The following is a 21,950-nucleotide window of genomic DNA, read 5'->3' as shown; positions in this document are numbered from 1 at the left end:
ACCCAGGACGAAACCACCTGCCCCGTTGATGACATCACTCAGCGGACACCATGTGAGCTGCATATTCCCTTCAAGAACTTATCAATGAAGGTAAGCTCATAATTTATAGATTTTTGATTTGTCCATTTCGCAAGATGCTGCTTATATATGTTGATTACTAATAAATAACCTCTCATCACGTGAAGGTGGCGTCGGGCATGACCATCCCAACGGACCCTTCAGGTACTTACAACTGCAGGCCGATTCCAGCAGGATACTCCAAGGTCGAAGTTGAGTTGGTCGAAGGCGCGTACGAGGACCTCGAGTTGGATTACCCTAGAGGAGACAGTGAGACGCATCTACGAGACACAAGCCACGCCATTATACTATGGCGCAAGCGGTACATCATCCTCCCTGGGCGACAAGCGGCGTCTCGTGCACCATCTCCTCCAGCTCCGCCATCTCCTCCTCAGGCTCTTGCACCGTCTCCTCCTCATGCTCCAGCACCGTCTCCACCTCAGGCTCCTGCACCGACTCCTCCTCAGGCTCCAACACCGACTCCTCCGCAAGCTCCTCGTCCGGCACCTTCCAACTCAAGGGCCCCCCAAGCTCCACCGCCTGCCCCCATAAGGGCAACGAAGAAGGAAAAAGTTGACACCGCCAAGAACAAGGACCCGGGGTACGATTGCACGCAAGAGGAGCTTGACGCTTATGTGGCATCAGAAGTCAGGAGACAATTGAAGCCTTGAAGTCCAGAAAAGAAGATTCCTATAGACCCGAGTGTCACGCCCAGAAATTCACGAACCAGAATTTCTAAGCTGAATGTGCATTAAACCCCTGTCCAGGACCAGCCAGGGTACACAAACGACAATTGTTGACATACAGATCCACGTCTTACAAAAATATAAAAGATTACAAATGCAGTGGAAAAGATAGAACGAACTAAACTCGGAAGCTTGACTTCAGCAGCGGGCGACTCCACTCCACAGGCAATCCTTGACGGCAGCGACAAAACCAACTTCAGCAAGACAGCTCCAACTAGAAAGATCTTCAGCTCTGGTGTGGGGGAAAAGAGAGCAAGACTGAGTACTACCCACTGTACTCAGCAAGTCATACCGGAAGAGGAGGTATGATGCAGAATACAACCAAAGGAGGCTAGGGGTTCTTTTGCACAAAGCTAGCATTTAAAAGCAGTAGTTGAAAGCAGTAAAACAATTGTAGTAACTAATCAATATTAACCAAACACTGTCCAACGCTACCCCACGTTGCAACAGGCCCAACCAACCACCTGAACTACACCAGTTCATTAAGCTAAACTAGGGTGAGGCTAATCACGGTGAATCTGGTTCATCGCCCATAACCGCGGGCACGGCTATTCGAATAGTTTTACTCTGGCCAGAGGTGTACAACTGTACCCACAAGACACGATTCCACACATATCGCCATGCCCCGAAGTATCACCATGATACTGCAAAGAGGGAAATCGTGACAAGACCCTCCACATAACCCTCCCCTAACCATCCACACCACGCTAAGGTTTCACCCCCACCCCTCAAAAGGCAGTGGGCGGTCCCATCTTGCGCCGCGGTGAATCCGGCAGCTGGAAAACCGGACACCCCGGCTGACCCAACTCCATCACGCCCACCCTCGCCACCGGTGCCTAGGAAAGGGTCGAGCTATACTTCAGATCAAGCAGTTACCCACTCCCGCTTGTGGTAAGCACGGTAAGTCTCCCAGGGTTTCCCGTGAACCGGTCCTAAATTGCCATGGGTGCGACCAGCAAAACCATGCACCCACAACCCACCATTCAGTGTATTTTAATTAACTAACACCATTGCGGTGGCACCAATCCAAAGCTATTGCCAATAATCAAAGTCTATGCTTTAATGTGATTCCCTTTTTGTGTACTAGTAGAACTAAGCATGGCTAAGCATTTCCTAAACCAACATCTAGTCATTTTAATACCCAGGTTGTCAATGGCATAAGGAAATCAATATATGGCTGAGTAGTAGGACCCATCCCACATGATATTGTAAAAGAATGCAACATTTAATAGAAATGCGGGATATCGGTAAATTGGGTACAATATGATCAAACGTATTGCATGACTTGCCTTGCTCTCGAACTGATGAGACCTCAGCAACGTCTTCGAGAAACCGCGGATCGACGAAACGACCGAAACCTACACGACAAACAAAGCACACAAGCAAAACATGCTATAAGACTACTGAAACAGGAAACAAAACCATTTTTAATGGATTCTTTACATTTTTATGAATTTACTGAGACTTGAATGGACTTAAACGGAGCTCGGATGAATTAGTTATGAATTTTAGAAGATTTACTGTGTTTATTACTATAACAAAAAGTCCTTAAATAATTTATTGCGCAATTAATTCCCAGGGCTGACGTCATCAAGGGGGCGGTCGGCGCCGACAGGCGGGGCCCGCATGTCAGCGGCTCAAGGGGAGAGAGGGGCGCCGGCAAGTGGGGCCCCCGGGTCAGCGGCCCAAGGCTGCCGGTCCACTGTGGACCGGGACCACGCGGGTGGTCCACCGCCGGTCCAGATCGGCCGGGAGGCCGATCGGACGGCACGGCGGCGGCTAGGCACGGCTCGGCTCGGCTTCAAAACCGGCCGGCCGGCCATGGCAACCGGCGGCGACGCGCACGGTCGCCGACGACGGCAATCGGCGGCGCGGGAAGCGACGGTGGACGGGGTACAGGACGGCGCCGTCGACCGAAGGCGACGGCGAGCGCGGGGAGCGGCAGCGCGTGCGGGACAGAGGGAAGGAGGGAGGAGAGGAGCTCCTCACCGTGAGCACGGCGGCCGGCGCGAAGGATGAAGACGGCGGCGATGACCGGCGATGCGGAGGCACGGACGGGCGGCGGCGACACCCTAGGAGAAGATGGAGAGGCGTTAGGAGAGGAGACAACGACCACGGCGGCTTGAATTGCCGGCCGGAGATGGAGGGGAGGGAAAAACTCACCGGTTCGCGAGGGGAGAGGCGCTCCGGTGGGATTCCGGCGACGCGAGACAGCGGCCGGGAAAGCTCTTGCGGCGGCGAAGCTAACGGCGGCGGCGGTTTGGCGCGGCGGCGACTCTAGCGGCGGCGGCGCGCGGCCGAAGGCGGCGGCAAGCGGCGGAGCTCGGGTGTGACGGCACGGGCGCGGTAGGGGGCGTGGGAGAGGACGGCAAATGGGGCAAACGAGGGAGGGGACTTGGGGGACGGTTTTTATGGGCGAGGGAGGGGCGGACGTGGCCGGGGAGATGGCCGAAACCGCCGGCGACGTGGGGAGGAGAGAGAGAGAGAGTGGGGTGGGATTCAAAATGAATCCCGCCCACTTCGTGCGTGCGCGCGGGCGGGAAGGGCGGAGGAGTGGGGCGGCGACGTGGGCGCGCGGCACGGTAGGAGTGGGGCGTGGAGAACGGCGGGAAACGGCGGCGGCGGCGTGGGCGGTTGGAGCTCCGGCTCCAACGGCCGGAGGTAGGAGACGACAGACAGGTGGGGCCCACCTGTCGGCGTCCCGAGAGAGGAGGGAGAGGCGGCTTGGGCCGGCCCACATGGAGGAGGGGCCGCGGGAGAGGGACGGGCCGACGGCCCAACAAAGAAAAAGGAGGGAAAAGAAAAGAAAAAGAGAAAAAGGATTTTCCTGGGATTAAAAATTGCACTTTGGTGATTTTTAATTGGTTAAAATTATTTCCAAGGCTCTGAAAATTCCACTAAAAATCCTGTTAATGTATTGTGACATGTGGAACTCAAGGAAAATCCCACATTGTCAATTCCAATTATTAAATGCCTTTATTAATTAGGGATTTAGCTCTAGGTTAATTAAGATAATTTCTTCGGACGATTTATTTAACAAATTTTTAAAGCAAGGAAAAGGGGGAAACTTCAGGGCGTGACACTCAGCTTGGAGAGCAACCAAACCAGGAGATCGAGCCGTTGGTGACCGGTGAAATTTTGGAATACAAGAATTTATTAATGACACCGGGCTAACTACGGATCAATTGCTATGAGGCGCACCAATCGAAAAGGCGGAAGTGAAATACATGTACGAACTCGGTAAACCCGTTGTCAAGCCTGAGCAGCTGCAGTCCCTACCCACACAAATGTACAAGTTCCATCAACTGTACATGGAGATGAGCGCCACCGGTAGAGAGATGATCGGAGCAAGGATCAGGGACACGGTACATATATTTTTGAATAAGATGAACGGTCAAAGATGTTTAAAAAAGTCAATGATGTCAAATATTTAGGGACGAAGGGAGTATTTCGGTATGGGACACGTGATCTCGTCGGCAACAAGAGCCATCATCAAGTCAACAGCATCAAATATTTAGGGATGGAGGGAGTATTTCGGTATGGGCCACGTGATCTCGTCAGCAGCGAGAGCCATCATCTCATTGTTGCGCCCCCAATCCTTTTTCCTCTTCTCATCGTTTAATTAACTGGTGGTAAGAGCTATAATGGGATTGCCTTATGTATGCACAAATGAATAGAGAGCCTAGCTAACAACAAAATGTTAATAGGTAAAAATCGAATGCTAAAAAATAGATATGTAACTTCAGTGAATGTCTACTTACTATGATAAACACACCATAAAAAATAGGGAACAATCGCAAAAAGTTTACTTTAGTCGTGGAAGTTATACAACTAATTTAAGGCTTCAGTTGTAAAAACTGCATAACAAATTTAGGATTATAATCATTGTTTGTTATACGATGAATTTATAAAGCTTCTGTTGTAAAAATTGTATGATAAATTTAGGATTATAATCATTATTAATGGCATATATTCTAATAAGTGCGAACATGTTATAGTTTATTTATAATAACTAGCAATGATGCCCGTGCGTTGCAATGGGTAAAGGTAATTTTAATCATGTATAGTGGTAGGAAAAAAATAAAGGAATCATAATCATAATAATAATATTAATGAAATAAAATTGCAGTGACCTTTGGTCAAAAAGATAAAAATATATAATTAATTTTCCATTAATTCCATTAGCTAAAAATAATATATTACGAAGTAGGAAAGTTATTCTCAAATTTTAGCAATTTTCAAAAAGCTTAAATAGAGCAAACTAATTATATAAATGAAAACAAATTTAATCACCTAAATAAAACAATTAGACCTGTAATTGAAAATCTGTTGTCAGTTCAGTAAAACATGAGCCTGCGGGTGTGTGTGGTATATATCTCTCACTCGTATATCGTGGTCTTTTTTTTGACATAGAAAAAATACCCGTGCGTTGCGATGGGTAATTAAAATTATAACAAATATAAAAATATTATATGATTAAGGTTTAGTTTTACATGATATGAGGCCTTTAAGAAAATATATTTATAATGAAATAAAAAAGTTAAGCTGAAGTGACCTAAAGTGAACTTGTTACATACGGAGCGTACACATGGTCAATGAGGCGGCCCAATAGTGTGGGCTGCCTGGGAATAGAATCGGGGAGGAACAACTTAAGCGACCTAAAGTGAACTTATTCCGTGTGGGCAGCCTAGGAATGGCGTTCGGCCTGACGTGGGAGAAGCCAGAGCTGTCCGATCTGATAGACGGTCATCCCGACCTATATAAAAGTTCAACGGCCCAAACCCTAACCCTTAAATCATTTCCCCTCCCCCTCTCTCTCAAAACAATGTGGCGGCGGCCCGACATACCGACATCCCTGCGACGGCGGTGGCGGTTCAGCAGCGACGGCGACACCCTCGCCTTCCGGCGTCGGTGTTTTCTTAGTGTTCTTGAATCTGATCTTGTATTCTTGTAGTAGTGTTTTCTTTAGAATTTAGGTCCAAATTTGATGCGGTCTCTCATTTTTTTTCTTTCTTTTCTTTTTTTATTTTTTGCCATCGGAAAGGGATTAAAGCGGGATCAATCGCACGTGCGATGGCATTTCTATAACCCATAAGCCATACAAATTTTTTTAATTAGGTATATATAGATATTGAATCGGACTTTCCTTTTTTTTCATTTTTTTGCCTTTTTTTCATTACTACGGATGTCAGAAACATCTTTAATTTTTTTTTACCACGTCACATATAATTCGATTTTTTTCGCCGATTTCTTTTTCACGCTTTTTTTCACGAATGGGCGACGGAAACACTTTTTAATTTTTAAGTAGTAGAGATAGAGATAGAGATACACATAGAGATAGAGAGAGAAACGGAAAACTTTTTTCACAACTTTTTTTTGGAATCGGACAGAAAAAAATTTTACGCTTGTTTTTTACCACGTCGATGGAATCGGATTCGATTTATTTTTTTACCACGCCGTGTCACATATAATAGGATTCGATTTTCTTTGGAATAGGACATATACTTTTTTCTTTTTGGCCCTTTTCTTTACCGCGTCGACAGAGTCGGATTCGTTTATTTTTTTTTCCTTTTTTCGTCCTTTTTTACCGTGTAGACCGAGTCAGATTAGTTTCTTTTTTTTTCCTTTATTTCGCCCCTAATCAGACTTATTTTTTTCTTTTTTTTCCGGTTTTTTTCCCTTCTTTCGCCCGTTTTGATCGGACTTTGTTTTTTTTTCACACGGTTTTTTTCGTCCGCGGATTTTTTTTTTTCGTCCTTTTTTTATCGGACATAGTTTTTTTTGCCTGGTTTTTTTAGCACGGTTTTTTTCTCCCACGGTTTTTTTACGGACGATGGAAGCACCTCTTATTATATAATAATAAGTAGAGATAGAGATAGAGATAGAGAATTGTTACTTCATTTTTAAAATACCATACACTTCGTCCTGGTGTGATGATCTGTCGTAGCTAAATTTTAGTGCTGAGTCCGCCGGTGAAGATCTGGAATGCCAAAATCAAATATTACCCGACAGATTTGTCGAACTGAAAAATAGGGCATGAAATCTTTATGGCAACTTGAAAATTTTGATCGATCGCCAAACTTACGTGGCAACCTAAAAAAATGTATGATCGATGTATGCTTTCATTGTTTCTTTTTCATTACATGGAAATCTTACAAAAATGTATGATCGATGTATGGTTTAATTAATTCTTTTTTTTATTGGTGGTATGATTTTAATTCGATCATCCACATATTTTGGTTGTTTGATTCAGATTATAAAATATTATCGTAGTGTTAGTACTGGCATGCCACTAGTACTACTTAAGTATCAAACATCAGTGCCCCTCCACGGTAGGGCATTTTTTTTCTAAAATAACTCAAAATTATTGGACTGTTAGTCCAATCTACCCTATATTTCAACCAACACCGACTGGGGTATTTCCTCGCAAAAAAAGAAACACCAACTGGTGTATTAATTAATCAATTTTTGTTAGGGCCAAACGTTTCTGCTGGGCTTCATCTGGATATATACGTGTATTTTTGGGGGATTAATTCGTACACGATCTACTGCCGTTGTATCAGGTGACCCGTATCTAGGGGTGAAAACGGTACGGAAACGGACGGAAACAATCTTTATCGTTTTCGTTTCCATATTTTTTTCGGAATTGGAATCGGAATCGGAATCCCCGGAAACGAAAACGGAAACGAATATTATCGAAACCGAAAACGGAGCGAAAACGAACCGGCGCGGATACGGTAACGAAAATTTATTGGAATACAAGAACCCCTCAAACTGAGCTTCAAACTTTTGTCAGGTCCAATTCTCAAGTCTCAACAATCAACAATTCATCATACAACACAATTATATGAAATCGTCTCAACAGCAAAATATATTCTTCTATACCTTTATATAATTTGCATAACAAATATTTAAAAAAAATTACAGCAAAACACCCTTGTATAAGATATATAGTATACACTATTATTCAGTGCTATATTGCTAATCTGCTATCAGCTATTACTCCATCATCAGTACATAGTTCATCAATTGTTTCGGTCATCACAGAACAGCAACACACATCAATACATCAGTACAGTACTTGGATCAATCACAAAACAGCTACTTACATTTGATGATTCCATCATAAATCTGCAGCACAAAAGAAATCAAATCAATGGTTTAGTCTCGTCGGCTCATCGCTGGGCTGCTGGCTGCTGCCGCTGGGCTGTTGGCTATTGCCGCTGGGCTGCTGCTGCTACTGCGACTGCGAGGCGAGGCGTCATCGGCTCTTTGGTGTGGCTGTGGCGTCGTCGTCAGTGGTGGTAGCGGCGGTGAAACGGCGGGACAGCGCCGCGGCCGCGAAACGGCACTGCGAAATGGCTGGACAGCGTCACGAGATGGCGGCGGTACGAGACGGCAAAGACGGTGGGGGCGAGGTCGCGAGGAGCCGAGGACGGTGGACCAGCGGTGGCGTGGGCGCCGGGCGGTGGGCGCTAGCAGTGGGTGGAGTGCGATGCTCTGCCGCCGGCTTGCAGTCTCGCAAAGTTGCGATGCCGTGTGGCTGTCTCTCTCCTCTAGGGTTAGCCACTATTTGGATAGATGCCGCGATTTGGGTTGGGCTTGAAACTTGGGGACGAGTTATAGACTATTGATTCTATGGGCCTTTTTAACTTCGGAAATTCTGATAATTTTTTCCGGAAATTTTCCAATTCGATTCCGTTTCCGAGAAAATATTTCCGTTTTCGATTCCGTTTCCGAGACATTCCGAAAAAATTCCGACCGGCTGATTCCGTTTCCGAAAACAGGCCCGGAATCCGGAATGTTTCCGTACCGTTTTCACCCCTACCCGTATCGGATATTTAACAGATCAATCACTGTTATATCCAGATTAATTCCACGACGACCCACCATACATACGTGCCGCGCGCCGCCGGCCGGTGCGCATGGGCAAACTAAGACGCGTCGGCGGCGAGGGAAACGACCTAATCAGCGAGCTCAACGATGACGTCCTCGACTCCCTACCCACCATGGCCGACGTCGTGCGCGCGGGCGCGGCGTCGCGGCGGTGGCGCCACCTCTCGACGCGCGTTCCTTCCCTGCGCTTCGGCTTCACCGAGGACGGCGTTGACGCGAAGCCGAAGCGGCGCGAGAAATTCGACCGGTTCGTCGCCTTCGTGAACCACGTCCTCGACGCGCGCGCCGCCAGAGCCGGCATCGAGCAGCTGGCGATCTCCATCCAACTGTATGACCGCGGCGCCGCGCATGCCGTCGCCGCGTGGATTCGGTACGCCATGCGGCAGCGGCACGCGGTGAAATCTCTCGCTCTGGATCTTCACCTGCCGGAGGATCCCAGGTTCGCGGACGATAACACCATAGATCTGGACGATCTTTCGATGGTTTCCAGGAGACTGGAGACCATGACGCTGTCGTTAGCCTATGTAAGGCTCCGGCTCCTCGCTGCTGCCACCGCCACCGCCGTGGTGTTCGACTCTCTTGTGGACCTTTCGTTCAAGGGGATACGGCTCGTCGGCGCCGGAGATGGAGCCGATAGCAGCCGCCTACTCAGCCGGCTCGTGCTGTCCGCGGCTCCGGAAGCTACGGCTGGTGAGCGTAGTCGGGCTGAAATCGAGCGCTGTGGCTCGACGCCGACGTTCGCTGCAACAGTTCCCTAGGAACCGGGCGTTTGGTGTGCTTGAGCTCAACACGCCGAATCTTCGCTCCCTCAAGATGTGCTGTTACGCCCCTGGAACATTGAGAATCTCGGCGCCGAGGCTGGAGGAGTTGAGATCCTCCAACAACGTGATAGACATGAGGTGGCAATGCGTAGAGCAACTCGACGTTGGTGACCTGTCGTGCGTGCGGGGACTCAGGGAGATCGACCTGAGCTCTCGTGGGCACCCCGTCCGCGACGCCGGCATTAACGATGGCCCCATTCATCTCCTGCGGCGTTGTACTGCCGTCGAAAGTCTTGGTGTTCGCCTTGTTTCTCCAGATAAGGTGTACTCCCTCTATCCCAAAATAAACCGATTCCTAGGATGGAGTGGTTGTCCCCCAAAAAATCGATTCTTACCTAGAAAACGAGACACATTTAATATCTTGCGTGGTCATGGGTAGTCCAGAAGGAGCCAGGCCATCGCAGCTTTTCCTTTCTCTCTGTTCAGACGGTAACCTTTCCTCTCCCAACCTCCCTCTTTTCGCTTCTCTCTCCCTCTGCCTCTGTCATCCTCCCACTCAATCTCTCACTCCAGCTCCACCATCTTTCCGCTCCTATCTGCAGGGACGGCGGCAAAAGCCGCGGCGACGGATGCTGCAACGACGGCGTGCGGCGGCACATGGATGCTGCGGCGGCACATGGATGCAGCGGCGACGACGGCGATGATGGATGAATGCGGCGGTGACGGCGGCGGCGATGGATGCGGCCCGGCGGATGGACGCGGCGGTGGCGGCAGCGGCGATGGATGGATGCGCGGCGGATGGATGCGGCGGTGGCGGAGGATGTAGGATCCCGATTTTATTTTTTTTCCTCTCTATTCCTAGTTCTTCTTTGTTTTTCTTCTTGCTATTTTTTTTCCTCTATTCTTGGTTCTTCTTTGTTCTTGCTATTGTTCTTATATGTGAATTCAAACCATTTCTTTTTCTTAGATTAGAGAGATGTTCCTTCCTTGCGGCAATGCATTTCGTTTTTTCTTCTCCTCTGAGTACTACTCCTCTAAAGTACTAGTAGTAAATTAATGTGACTGCAGAGATTGGGATTGTTGATGGATGTAGTTAATGAGGGTACTTCGGTAATTTCACACGAATCCTAAACTAGCCTCCAGGAATTGATTTTATTTGGGATAGAGGGAGTATATATGTGCACACTCCTTGGTTTTTATTCCCATATGTTAATAACTAGCTGGGTTGCCTGTGCAATTGCGCGGCTAGCACCCAAACAAAATCATATATTTTTTAAGTTGATTTTACTTAAAATTTATTAAATAGCTATCTCATTGTCTTAAGACTTTGAAAGACCAAACCTTATCATCCCGTGTTTCTAATTATATAGTTTTTTAAAAGTCACATCAGTTGCTACCCCTTATGTCATCTTCTTCTTTATTTGCCTGGTCGATTTACCACTATTTCTATTCATTCTCCTTGGAACCTTTAAAAATTAGATATTATAGTTTTTAGAGTTTTTTGTAACGTTGGGTTTCGTTTTTATAATTTCTGGACATCCCGTCAAACGTTGCCATTATACTCCTCTATGGCATGTCCACTGTCTCTTCTCTTTATTGTCATTGAGATTTTAAAAATATAACATAATTATCGTTTGGGTTTATTTTTACTTTCACAAGTCCTACCAAACCATCAGCAGCTTTGCAATTGTACTTCTCTACGGCTCGCTCGCTGCCTCCCTTCTTTATTGTCATTGAGATTTTAAAATCGAACATGATTATCATTTTTTTTACTTTTTAGAAGTTTCGAACATTTAAAAATTGGACCTTATAGTTTTTAGAGTTTATTGTCTTGTTGAGTTTTATTTTTTGTTATAATTTTTCGAAGCCTTGTCAAATGATGCCATTATGCTCCTTTACGGCCCGTCCACCGCCTACTCTTTATTGTAATCGTGATTCTAAAAATCAAACATAACTATAGTTGGAATTTATTTTTTATTTTCTAGAAGTCCAGTCAACCGTCGGTGGCTCTGCAACTATACTCCTATACATCCCGCCTGGTGCTTCTCCTTTTTATTGTCATTGAGATTTTAAAAATCGAATATGATTATCAATGGGGTTTTTTTTTTTACTTTCTATAAGTCCCAGTAACCGTCTTGCTCGTTTGCTTCACGGCTTGCTTATCGTCCCTCCTTTTAATCATCGTTAGGATTATATTTGGTGTTTTATTAACAGTTTTTATATGTCATATCAACCGCCACCACTCTACTCCGTTATAGGCATGTTACTTAATTTATCTCGTCATATGTTTTAGATGGTCTTTTCTTTCAATAGTCTTTATTTTTATCACAAATTTTACTTATTTATAAATTGTATTCTTAATTGAAATCTTATTTTTCTTTTTCTATTTTCATAATTTATTTTTCTTGAAATTTTAATTAATATTGTATTGTGTTCTTTTAATATTTTTACTTTTTATTTTTAATTTCAGTTGTTTCAAAATTTTATTCCTACTTGAGCTCCCTATTATTTTTTTTAATTTTGGATATTATATTTTTTTTTGAATTATAATTAATCACATATTGGGTTCTTATATGGATTCTTCTTTCAGTATTGCTTATTTTTAATTCCGAATTTCTGCTAATTTTAAATTCTATTCCTACTTGAACTCTTATTTTATTTTTTTTGCTAATTTTGGATTTTATTTTTTTATTCCCAATTTTAATTAATCTCGTATTGGGTTCTTATATGGACTCTTCTTTTAATATTCCATATTTTTAATTTCGTATTTCAGCTATTTTAAAATTGTATTCCTACTTGGACTATCCTTTTCTTTTCTAATTTAGGTTTTATTTTATTTTTATTTCGAATTTTGATTAATCTCATATTGGGTTCTTATATGGAAACTTCTTTCAATATTGCTTATTTTTAATTCCGAATTTCAGCTATTTTTTAAATTATATTTCTAATTGGACTCTCCTTTTTTTTCTAATTTTGGATTTTATTTTGAATTTCGATTAATCTCATTCAATATTGCTTATTTTTAATTCCGTTTCAGCTATTTTTAGATTGTATTTCTACTTTGACTCTCCTTTTCTTTTTTTTTCTTTTTCTCTGATTAATGTGAGAATTTCTAGCCCTCACAGCGAACGTGGTGCCTCCTTTCAAAGCTATTTTAACAATATAATAGATAGATGCGAGTTATATCCCTCCTATATGTATATTATGAGTACCTTTACGGGGGAGTATTTTAACTAACAATATTGTCACTAGTAGTAGTCGTAATCTTAAGGGTTGATTTATGAGTAGTACAACTATATATCTATAGAAAAAAATATATTTTACTATGAATAGTTAACTTGTGGTAGTATAAATAGGAATGATCAATTGGATTAGAAAAGACGGTGAATGGTATAAAGGGGTACTTATATTATAATGACCATTGTAAAAAGGGGTACTTATATATTATAATATATATCCAAGCTATAAACTGTACATGCATATTTTTCTATATAGGCCGTGTTTAGTTCGTGTACCAAAATTTTTTTAAAGTACACGGACACACATTTGATGTATTAAACGTAGACTAATAACAAAATAAATTATAGATTCCGTCTGTAAACTGCAAGACGAATTTATTAAGCCTAATTAATTCATCATTAGCAAATGCTTACTGTAACATCACATTATCAAATCATGGCGTAATTAGGCTCAAAAAATTCGTCTCGCAATTTACATGCAAACTGTGCAATTGATTTTTCTTTTTTCCCCATTTAATGCCCCATGCATCTGTCCAAACATGATGTGATGTTTTTAGCCAAAATTTTTTGGAATCTAAACAAGGCCATATATATCTTTTTCGAATGACATTGATTATCCTCTGTGCAGGAATACGTAGTTATCTGGGATGCAGAGGCAGAGGAATTGATAGATGAAGAGGAAGAGGAATTCATAGAGGAAGAGAAAGAAGAGGTTGATGACATGATGAAAGATGTACCACATTTGCCCGGAGTCACATCTTTGACAATAAGGGATTCTACCCTAAACGAACGTGCTCTTATGACTGGCGTAACATGTCTCCTTGCACGATGTAACTCTCTCAGATACTTTCAGCTCAACATGACCACCCCGATTATGGTGAGTTCCTCTTGCATTCTCGCATTGATCGTTGCGTCCATTTCGCTCGCTTAGCTTTCTTTTCAGGTTTTTAAGTACTGTGATGTGTTAACTGACAACAAAATAATATTAGAAGTTATAGAAGTTATGGTATCACAACCTCTTAGACGACAGTAGAAAAAAAAAAACTTTACTGCATGACTACTCTCTCTCTCTCTCTCTGGTTCCATAATTTAACGTTTTGGATAACGACATTGTCTCTAAAAACATATCTTTGATTTTCTATTGTAACATATATAAAAAGTAAGTAAATATTTATCTTTTAAAAGTACTTTTTATAAGACTAATCTGTACATCGTGGTCTGGTGTCTTTAAACTAAATGTTCTAAAAGTTACTATTAACATTCAAAATATTATTTCCTCTATCTCAAAATATATTTTGTACTGTTCATGTCCAATGTTTGACCGTTCATTTTATTTGAAGTTTTTTTATAATTAGTATTTTTATGTCTGACTAATTAGATGATAAAACATGAATATTACTTTATGTCTGACTAATTTTTTTCATATATTTTTCAAATATGATGGACGATCAAACGTTGAACACGAATACCTACGGCTACACCTATTTTGAGACGGAGGTAGTAATTGTTTAATACCTTGTCTAAACTTCAAGAATCATGAAACGGACACTATAACCAGAGTAGTACAATTATTTAGTTTCTTGTCTCCAGACATGCTAAGATTTGCTGCTCCTTTATTTAATTGCATTTGCACAGGATTCCACCATTGCTGCTGGTAATCAAACTAGCATCATCTCGCTTCCACATCTCACGGAAGTTGAGATAAGTGGCTTCCGAGGACGGAAGTGCGAAGCCCGCTTGATGGAACGGCTGCATGCAAGCGCCACTGCTCTCAACAAGATCACATTACGTTTCGACTGGCTGTTTACAGTAGAAAGTAGCAGAGAGGAACGCATAAATTCGCTGCCCCTAATCCCTTTCAGTGAGGTTGGCAAGTGGGCGGCGGCTTCTGGTGATTTTGAGACGTTCATGTGGCGCCCCTGCGTGAACAAGACAGAATTCTGTGGTGAGAGGAAGCAAATGTGAGACTAAAGGGAGTAATAAACCATGGAAGCGTGGCTAGAAAATATTTATTGGGGCAGGAGAAATTATGTCATGACATAGTAGTACTTGAACTAATTAAGTACCTTTTATTGAAAAATATGAACATTATCTTATATATGATATTCCTATAGCAATATTATAGGATTATTATACCATGAAATTCATATATTTGTATAATTTTTCTGAGGTAGTTCTAGGTTTCTTTGATTTTTTTTCCAGTTCTCCAAGTACATTCATATACTTTCAACCAAAACATGCGTATATATGAAGATATACAGTTTTGTTTTGGATGAACTCCGGTTAGAATGCTCTCTGCTAAAATCGAAAGTGAGATGCTTTGTTTGAAATCGGTATTGATCTCTTGGATTTTCTATTGAGCTTTCCTAAGAGAGAATTTGTTTTAACTGTGGCTAGACCATGATGTGGACCAGAGTCTTGGAGGTGTGACTTTGATCACAATTTTATATTATAAAAAGATTATTAAATCTAACAAGTTCATGGATTACAAAAGTACTTTTCATAGAAATCTATGCGACACAAATCTACACTTTCGCCGAAGCAATTTTCGCACAACGGCGAAGAGGGAACCCCCCTATGAAGATTCGGCTAGGGGCAAGTTGAGGTCATGTTCGTTTCGCGTGGGCTGTAAAAAAAAGAAATACAATAAGGACACAAGAAGTATACAGGTTTAGGCTACTCGGAAGTATACCCTACTCCTGTGTTTGGTACTATGTGGATGCGAGAGTGCATAATACAAACTTGCTCACTGAACTAGGCACTAGTGGAGAAAGGGGCTTTAATCCCGGTTGGGAATCCCCCTATAGTCCCGGTTATGCAACCGGGACTACGAATCCAGAACTAAAGATACCCATCTTTACTCCCGGGTGAAATAACCGGGACTAAAAATCCATCTTTACCAACCGGGACTAAAGATGGTGGAAGCAGTCCCGGTTGATTTTTTTTCTCAAATCGATCTGCTCTCTAAATATCCCCAATCATATTCCCAAATCATCCTCAAATAAAAGTAGCATCACAAATCTGGAAAGAAATACATCACATATTGGAAAGAAATGCATCACAGATCACAATACATCACATCACAAAATCTCAAACAAAAAATACATCACAGATCCTAAAAGAAATACATCACATCTCCCAGATCAGATCCAACATCACATACATCACACAGATCAAATCCAATGAATCACAAATTAAAAAAAAATCGGCAGCAGAGAGGAAGGCGCCACCGGCCTCCCGACCACCGTCCTCGCGGCCTCCACGCTAGCTCGGCCGGCCGGCCGCCGCACCCGCCCGCCCGGCCGCCACACCCAGACGGCCGGCCACCGCCGCTCCCGTCACGCGCCGCTGCTCCTGCCCGGCCACCGCTCAGAGAGGGGAAGGGGAGGAACGGGAAGGAAAAGGGGAGAGGAAGGGGATGAAGGGGGAGAGGAAGGGATGGAGAAGGAGTAATGAGAGGGGAGGAGATCGAGAGGAGTGCGCGCGGATAATATCCGAGTTGGTGGTGCGCGGTTCGGGGTACTCTTTACTCCCGATTGATATAAACAACCGGGACTAAAGATCTATTTTTAGTCCCGGTTGTTTATACCAACCGGGAGTAAAAATAATTGGGGTCTGTCTTGAACCCACAACTTCTTGAACCGGGACTAAAAATGATCTTTAGTCCCGGTAAGATCAAAAAGTACCTCTCAACTTTTAAACCGGGACTAAATATACTTTTTAGTCCCGGTTTTTATTAGAACCGAGACTATTGTGGAATTTGGCCGACCGACCAAAGATGGTTTCTCCACCGATGAGGGTTCTAGGGTTGCGTTTCTAAGGGTTCCTATCCCAAAAGTCCTCCACTATGTGGCATGACCCCTTCCTTTTATGGTACAAGCAGGGATTTACGATGCCTTTATCACCGAGGGAATGCCCATGTTGTCATTATCCCCTCTAAAACCCTTGAATTTAATGGGAGAATTACCATGGACGATTGTTTTTATCGTGACTCGGGCTCCCTGACAAGGGGCCCAGGACAGCTGGGTCTTGCTTCCCTCGCCACGTGCTCCAAACTAGGCTTGGTGGACCCAAGCCAAGTCATAGCACATCCATCATCGTTTTTCTCATTTCTTGATGGTGAAGTATGAAACCACCTACCGGTGCTAGCATCTAACTGTACATGTGTGTGGCCGTTTAGAGCTAGCATAAGGTGAATTACTACCTACCTGGAGATTTCCTCCCAAATGGCCCCGTTGAGGGTGGCTTCCTGCAACACCGTGTCCATCTCGGGTCGGATCGTGAGCAGCTCCAGCGTATCCTGCCGAAGCCACCTGTTGTCAGCCGACGAGCCGTTCTGGTCACCCTCCACGCTGGCCAGCCTATCGTGGTTGAGGGAGCTCCCGTGGCTCCACCGAGCTGCTCACCCGCCTGCTCCTGCTTCTGCCTTGTTCTTACGGCCAGCGATGGCGTCTGGGGTTTGAGGGTGAGGGGGGAGGGAAGGGGGCCAAGCAAACGGTGAAAAGGCGAGACAGAGCAACGTCAATGGCATCTAGAGTTCAAAAGCGAGGGCTGGGACGGTGGATTGGGAGATTAGGGGAGCGATGGAGGTTCGAGGCAACGACGGCGGCATCGTCAAGGGTTAAGAGGGGGAGAGGACGAGAGTGATGCTGCGGGGATTGGCAAGGGTGGCGATTGAGGGATGGAAGTATGCTAGGTGGGAGGTAGAGGCGACCTGAGACATTGGATCTAACGTAGATGGGCCGTTGGATTTGACGAATGAGGTGCACAGGAGTGTAGTTGGTGAACTATAGGTCATTGTGTTGTTGATAAGCAGGATTCACAACATGAAGGACATGTACATTCAAAGGGTGGAAATCTTGTACCTTCATATTTTTATTGTGCTCAGCTGTGGAGCTTCTGTAGCAAGGACTGGGATGGCCAGCCCCAGTGATATGGCCAAAGTGATGACGGCCAACCCAACTGAAAGTAACCTGCTGCAAAAACCCAAGTCAGCAGCACGTTTTTAGGAGGTGTTGAGGTGATGTCATATTTTTGAAACTTAAAGTAGTGCGATCTCTAGGAAATACAACACAACTACAAGATCCTCTTTGGCCGACCAAGAGTCAATTTCTCTAATTTGAAATATATGCCATCAAGTCTTACAATACTGATAATTAGTGGGCAGAATTATCCATTAGTTAGCAATATGGTGCCCAAGTCCAACAAGATAGTTCCCTTGTCATATTTCTTCTACATGTACTGAACTGTGGATTTTTCATGTTCAATAAAGAATAAAGTCTGATGAACAATTTCAATGTACTGAAAGTATCAGACGTCCATACTCAGTAGAGATTTAGGATATGTAGTAGATATCGTTTATATAGGTGACAGTAACTGCATTGTACCATTAGTTAGACATACACTGATCTTCAGATTCTGCTGTTACACTCAATAAACACTAATCACTAATGAATAATTTCAATATTATGCAGCATCATAGATATATATATATATATATATATATATATATATATATATATATATATATATATATATACTTCAGTTGAGGCATCAGACATGTAAATATTGTTCATGTAGAAGACAATAACAATGTTGTGCAGCTACCTTACTACTCTGATTTCTTCGGGCATCTCCAATTTAACAAAAACAGAGGCTTGTGCAAAACTAGAAAGATGTGAATTACTAAAAGATGATGGGCAATTTTCTTTTTTGGCCAATGGAATATGTCAAAAGCATGTTTATCCCATAGTAAAGGTCTGACGTTGGTACTTATCTCTACATCATAAGGGCTAACATTCTGTTACTAACTGTAGCTCTAAAAGAATATCGCAAAGAGAAGGATATCCCTAATTCTGGCATAAGCTAAACCATTAAAAACCATAAAAGTCTGATTCCTTAAATTTGCCCAAAAAAAACAATAGTTGTTTCAGCTCCAGACATGCAAAGACGTGAAAAGATTGTCTATAGAATAACATACAAGATTAACATCTTTTGAGTTAAAAGATGATATTAATGATCCATGACCACATTAGAAATTTCTGTGGAGGGCAACAATTTGTAGGTGGAATCCAAGCTCAAAGGAAATAATTTCAGAAGTGTTAGCAACAAAAAAAAAAAGCTATGTTAGCTACTATTTGGAAATTAGGTTCATGGAAAGTTCAGTGGTTATTCATTAGTCACAAATGACTATATGTACCTCAGATGTCAGGATCACGAGAGATAAGTGGGGCAAACTGTTCAGACCAAAATATGCACCTTCGTTAATTAAGTCCTCATAATAATGGCACAGAATGTCACTGAATTCTTGACCGCCTTGCAAAATGTTTGCCACGCTGTGGAATAATATTATATTTTCCAGCTCCTCTCCAATGGTCTCTGTTGGCCAACAAAAAGGTTCTGAACTCATTTTCAAGTTTTGGATCAGAAGCAAAGCCATTTTCCTTCATTTCATCATAATACTCTAAAGCTCTTTCCATGCATCCGTGTTTGATCAAACCTTGCACAACTGACATATAGTGTGAATAAGAAGGTCTGATGTCATATCTTTTCATTTCATTCCAGAGCTTCAAAGCATGTCCAGGTTCATTCAATTGAAAAAATCTATCAATAAGCATGAGAAATGTATCACTCTTAGGACCACAGCCATCATCCTTCATTTTTTTCAAGAGCTTCAGGGTTTCATCAATGTTTTCTTGTCTCAGAAATGTATGGTATGTCAAAATGGTTGGAACAATTCCCTTCAACATCATGTCCTCCAACACCATCCGTGCTTCATCAAGCTTGCGACTTTCGCAAAGCGGAACTATCATACTGTTGTAAGTTTTGACGTTTGGTTGGAGGCCTTCATCGATAATTCTAGTGAATATATTCTGTGCATCCTTCATGCAATTCTCTTTTGTCAGGACATAGATAAGAGAATTATAAACAGCAATACTAGGAGTCCAACCCCTCTTTTTCATCTCATCGTAAACCCTCAGGGTATCAAAAAGGTTTCCAACTTTTGCAAAACAACTGACCATGAGGGTATAAGATGTGCCATCAGGAGTAATGCAGTAATTTGACATTTCTCTCCAAATTCTCTTTGCTTCAGCTATATCAGTGATTACATTGCACCAACCATCTAGAATAATATTGAAACCTTCTGCAGTAAGTGGGAAGAATTTCTTTCTCACGAGAAGCAATTCCTCAGCATCCTCTATGTTTTTATTTTTGCAAAGAGCACGAAGAAGGGAGTAAAATACAGTTTGATCTGCTTCCGTTTTAAACTTCTCCATTGCATCAAATGTCTTGATTGCTTTGTTCACTTCATTGGCAGCTACATACCTGAAATAGCCATGTCCTTACAGTGAGATGACCGTCGACCATTATGCAACAAATAAAAACAACTCAACTAAAAAAAACAAAAAAAGAAGTGCTACTACAATATGGACTGCTGCAAAGCAGGCATTATGATGTCCCCCTCACAGCAAGACGACAAATGGACCCGTATATATTTTTCATCCAATGCATAAGTTCAACAAGATTAAAGGAGCCAAATCCCAGAATTACCACTAGTTAAAACACTAACAACACAGGAAATGGTAACTTACGGACTTGCAACAGCTTTATATTCCCAAACACTAATCCATTCAATAAATCGATCCAACCATGAATATTTGTTGACCATCATAGACAATAGCACAGTTATAACATAATATTCAAGTGGATCCTGGATCCATAGAAGCTGCTTGTTTGCAACATTTTTACTTCCTAATATGATTGTGCAAGCTGATAACTGCTTGTTCACCAAATCAATATGATGTACAAGTCCCTTGAGGGAGGCGCACATTCAGTGGCAGTACCAATCAGTAAGGCGGACCAAATCATTCAAAATGCAGGCATACATCACCATAAACAAGTAGCAAACACATAATTCTGACAAGCCAATCAACAACAGTTGAATACTGCCCAAGCAATCAAATACTTATGCCATAGCAGTAGCACTATCACAAAGCTGTTTCTTATCTCAACATGGAAAGCTATATACTCCTCTGTACAGAAAAATGGAGACAGATTACGAAGAGGAGAGAACCCACCTCTCCATCACGATGACCATGGCGCGGCTGGTGAGCACCCCGCGGCGCAGCATGCGGCGCACGACCGCCCACGCGAGGTCGAACCGCCGCGCCTTCCCCGCGGCCCATATGGCCAGGTGCCACGCCTCGGCAGGCGGCGGGGGAGGGGGCGGTGGCCCCGCGCGCTCCCCGGCGGCGGCGCACCCCTCCTCCCCCCACCGGAGCGCGAGGGCCGCCGCGTCCGGGTCGCGGCGGAGCTCCCAGAGTGCGCGGACGAGGAGGTCGCGGCGGGAGGCAGGAGGTAGGCCCGGGGGGGGCGGCGAGGACAGGAGAAGCGACAGCGCGTGCTTCGGGGAGGACGCGGCGGTGGAGGCGTCGGAGAGGCGGTGGAGGAAGGCGGCGAGCTCGCCGTCGCCGTCGGGGGCCCGGGGGAGGGGGTGGTCGGGAGGCTCGAAGTCGCTGTCGTCGGAGGGGGAGGGGGAGTGGGCGGCGAGGAGGCAGAGGTGCCGAGATTGGGGGAGGAGGGCGCGTAGGACGTGGCGGCGGAGGGCGGCGGCGGCGAGCGGCGGCGGCGGCATGCGAGGTGGGAGGCGAGGCAACGGCGAGAGGGAAATGAGGTGCGGTGCGGAGAGAGGGGGGTGTTTTGGGGAAGATTTTTTGGTCGTGCGGGTTCAATCTCGAGGCGTCGTCGTCTGTCGTCGATTGGTGTCATATCGTCCGTTTGATCACGAGAAACATCATGGAAAATGACAATCCAGTCCAAGCTCTTCTCTCTTTGCATTGATCCAGTGCAATCATCGCAAACAACAACTGTGGCGGCAGCTCGAGCTGAAATCAAGCACAACGTTAATTCCTTTCATATTATTATGTTTTTCTTATCTTATGTTTTTCCAATCCGCAAATAAGCCTTTATATTTTTAGAAAAAAAATTCAAAGGTATAGGGGTTGTTTTGTTCTCCCAAACTTGCTAAAGGTTGTCACCCCTTATGTCTAACAAGTTCAATTAATAAGTCTATTGATTCATAGTCACGCTTGTGATAAAATTCCATTTAATTTTTCTGGTTTCATATGTCACCAACTCAAAATAATATGTTACAATTTAGATAAGCAATTCAAAAAAAAGTATGATAAATGTTGGTATCCAAGCAACCTATTAGTATAGCAACCTACTTGTCGACGGGTGATACCCGTAGA

At 43.7% G+C, this 21,950-nt stretch overlaps 2 protein-coding genes across 9 annotated transcripts; one reads left to right on the top strand and one right to left on the bottom strand.

Annotated features, from left to right (window-relative positions):
• Positions 1-9,926: 9,926 nt before the first annotated feature.
• Positions 9,927-14,664, top strand: LOC127783015 (uncharacterized). The gene is made up of 4 exons (XM_052310311.1): positions 9,927-10,282; positions 13,328-13,577; positions 14,141-14,196; positions 14,335-14,664. Exons 1-4 carry the CDS (start codon positions 10,199-10,201, stop codon positions 14,662-14,664), a joined length of 720 nt encoding a protein of 239 aa, XP_052166271.1. The 5' UTR covers positions 9,927-10,198.
• Positions 14,112-21,377, bottom strand: LOC127783248 (pentatricopeptide repeat-containing protein At1g80880, mitochondrial). 8 transcript variants are annotated; one of them, XR_008019263.1, is made up of 4 exons: positions 20,778-21,377; positions 18,958-20,025; positions 17,565-17,672; positions 14,112-14,618 (listed from the first exon to the last, which is right to left on the bottom strand). XR_008019263.1 is itself a non-coding variant. In XM_052310488.1 (3 exons), the coding sequence occupies exons 1-2, from the start codon at positions 21,332-21,334 to the stop codon at positions 18,996-18,998; spliced, it is 1,587 nt and encodes a 528-aa protein (XP_052166448.1). In that variant the 5' UTR covers positions 21,335-21,377; the 3' UTR covers positions 15,329-17,675; positions 18,958-18,995. The 8 variants fall into 8 exon arrangements, 3 of the variants coding, with proteins under 3 accessions (XP_052166448.1, XP_052166447.1, XP_052166446.1); XR_008019262.1 differs by having other exon boundaries at positions 17,565-17,675; positions 18,899-20,025; positions 20,778-21,376; XR_008019261.1 differs by having other exon boundaries at positions 18,899-20,025; positions 20,778-21,376.
• Positions 21,378-21,950: the final 573 nt, after the last annotated feature.

The sequence above is a fragment of the Oryza glaberrima genome, chromosome 8 (genome assembly GCF_000147395.1).
Source record: "Oryza glaberrima chromosome 8, OglaRS2, whole genome shotgun sequence".
Classification (NCBI taxonomy): domain Eukaryota; kingdom Viridiplantae; phylum Streptophyta; class Magnoliopsida; order Poales; family Poaceae; genus Oryza; species Oryza glaberrima.
The sequence above is the reverse complement of the archived record's forward strand: the minus strand, read 5'-3'. Positions and strand labels throughout refer to the sequence as shown.

What these genes read in the sequence shown, in the direction of transcription:
- LOC127783015 (XM_052310311.1), top strand. Translation starts at nt 10,199, where the DNA reads ATGCGGCCCGGCGGATGGACGCGGCGGTGGCGGCAGCGGCGATGGATG. An exon ending in ATGCGGCGGTGGCGGAGGAT is followed by an intron (nt 10,283 to 13,327) that starts GTAGGATCCCGA and finishes TCCTCTGTGCAG; the next exon opens with GAATACGTAGTTATCTGGGA. An exon ending in CATGACCACCCCGATTATGG is followed by an intron (nt 13,578 to 14,140) that starts TGAGTTCCTCTT and finishes TTTCAAATATGA; the next exon opens with TGGACGATCAAACGTTGAAC.
- LOC127783248 (XM_052310488.1), bottom strand. Translation starts at nt 21,334, where the DNA reads ATGCCGCCGCCGCCGCTCGCCGCCGCCGCCCTCCGCCGCCACGTCCTA. An exon ending in ATGGTCATCGTGATGGAGAG is followed by an intron (nt 20,026 to 20,777) that starts GTGGGTTCTCTC and finishes TGGCTATTTCAG; the next exon opens with GTATGTAGCTGCCAATGAAG.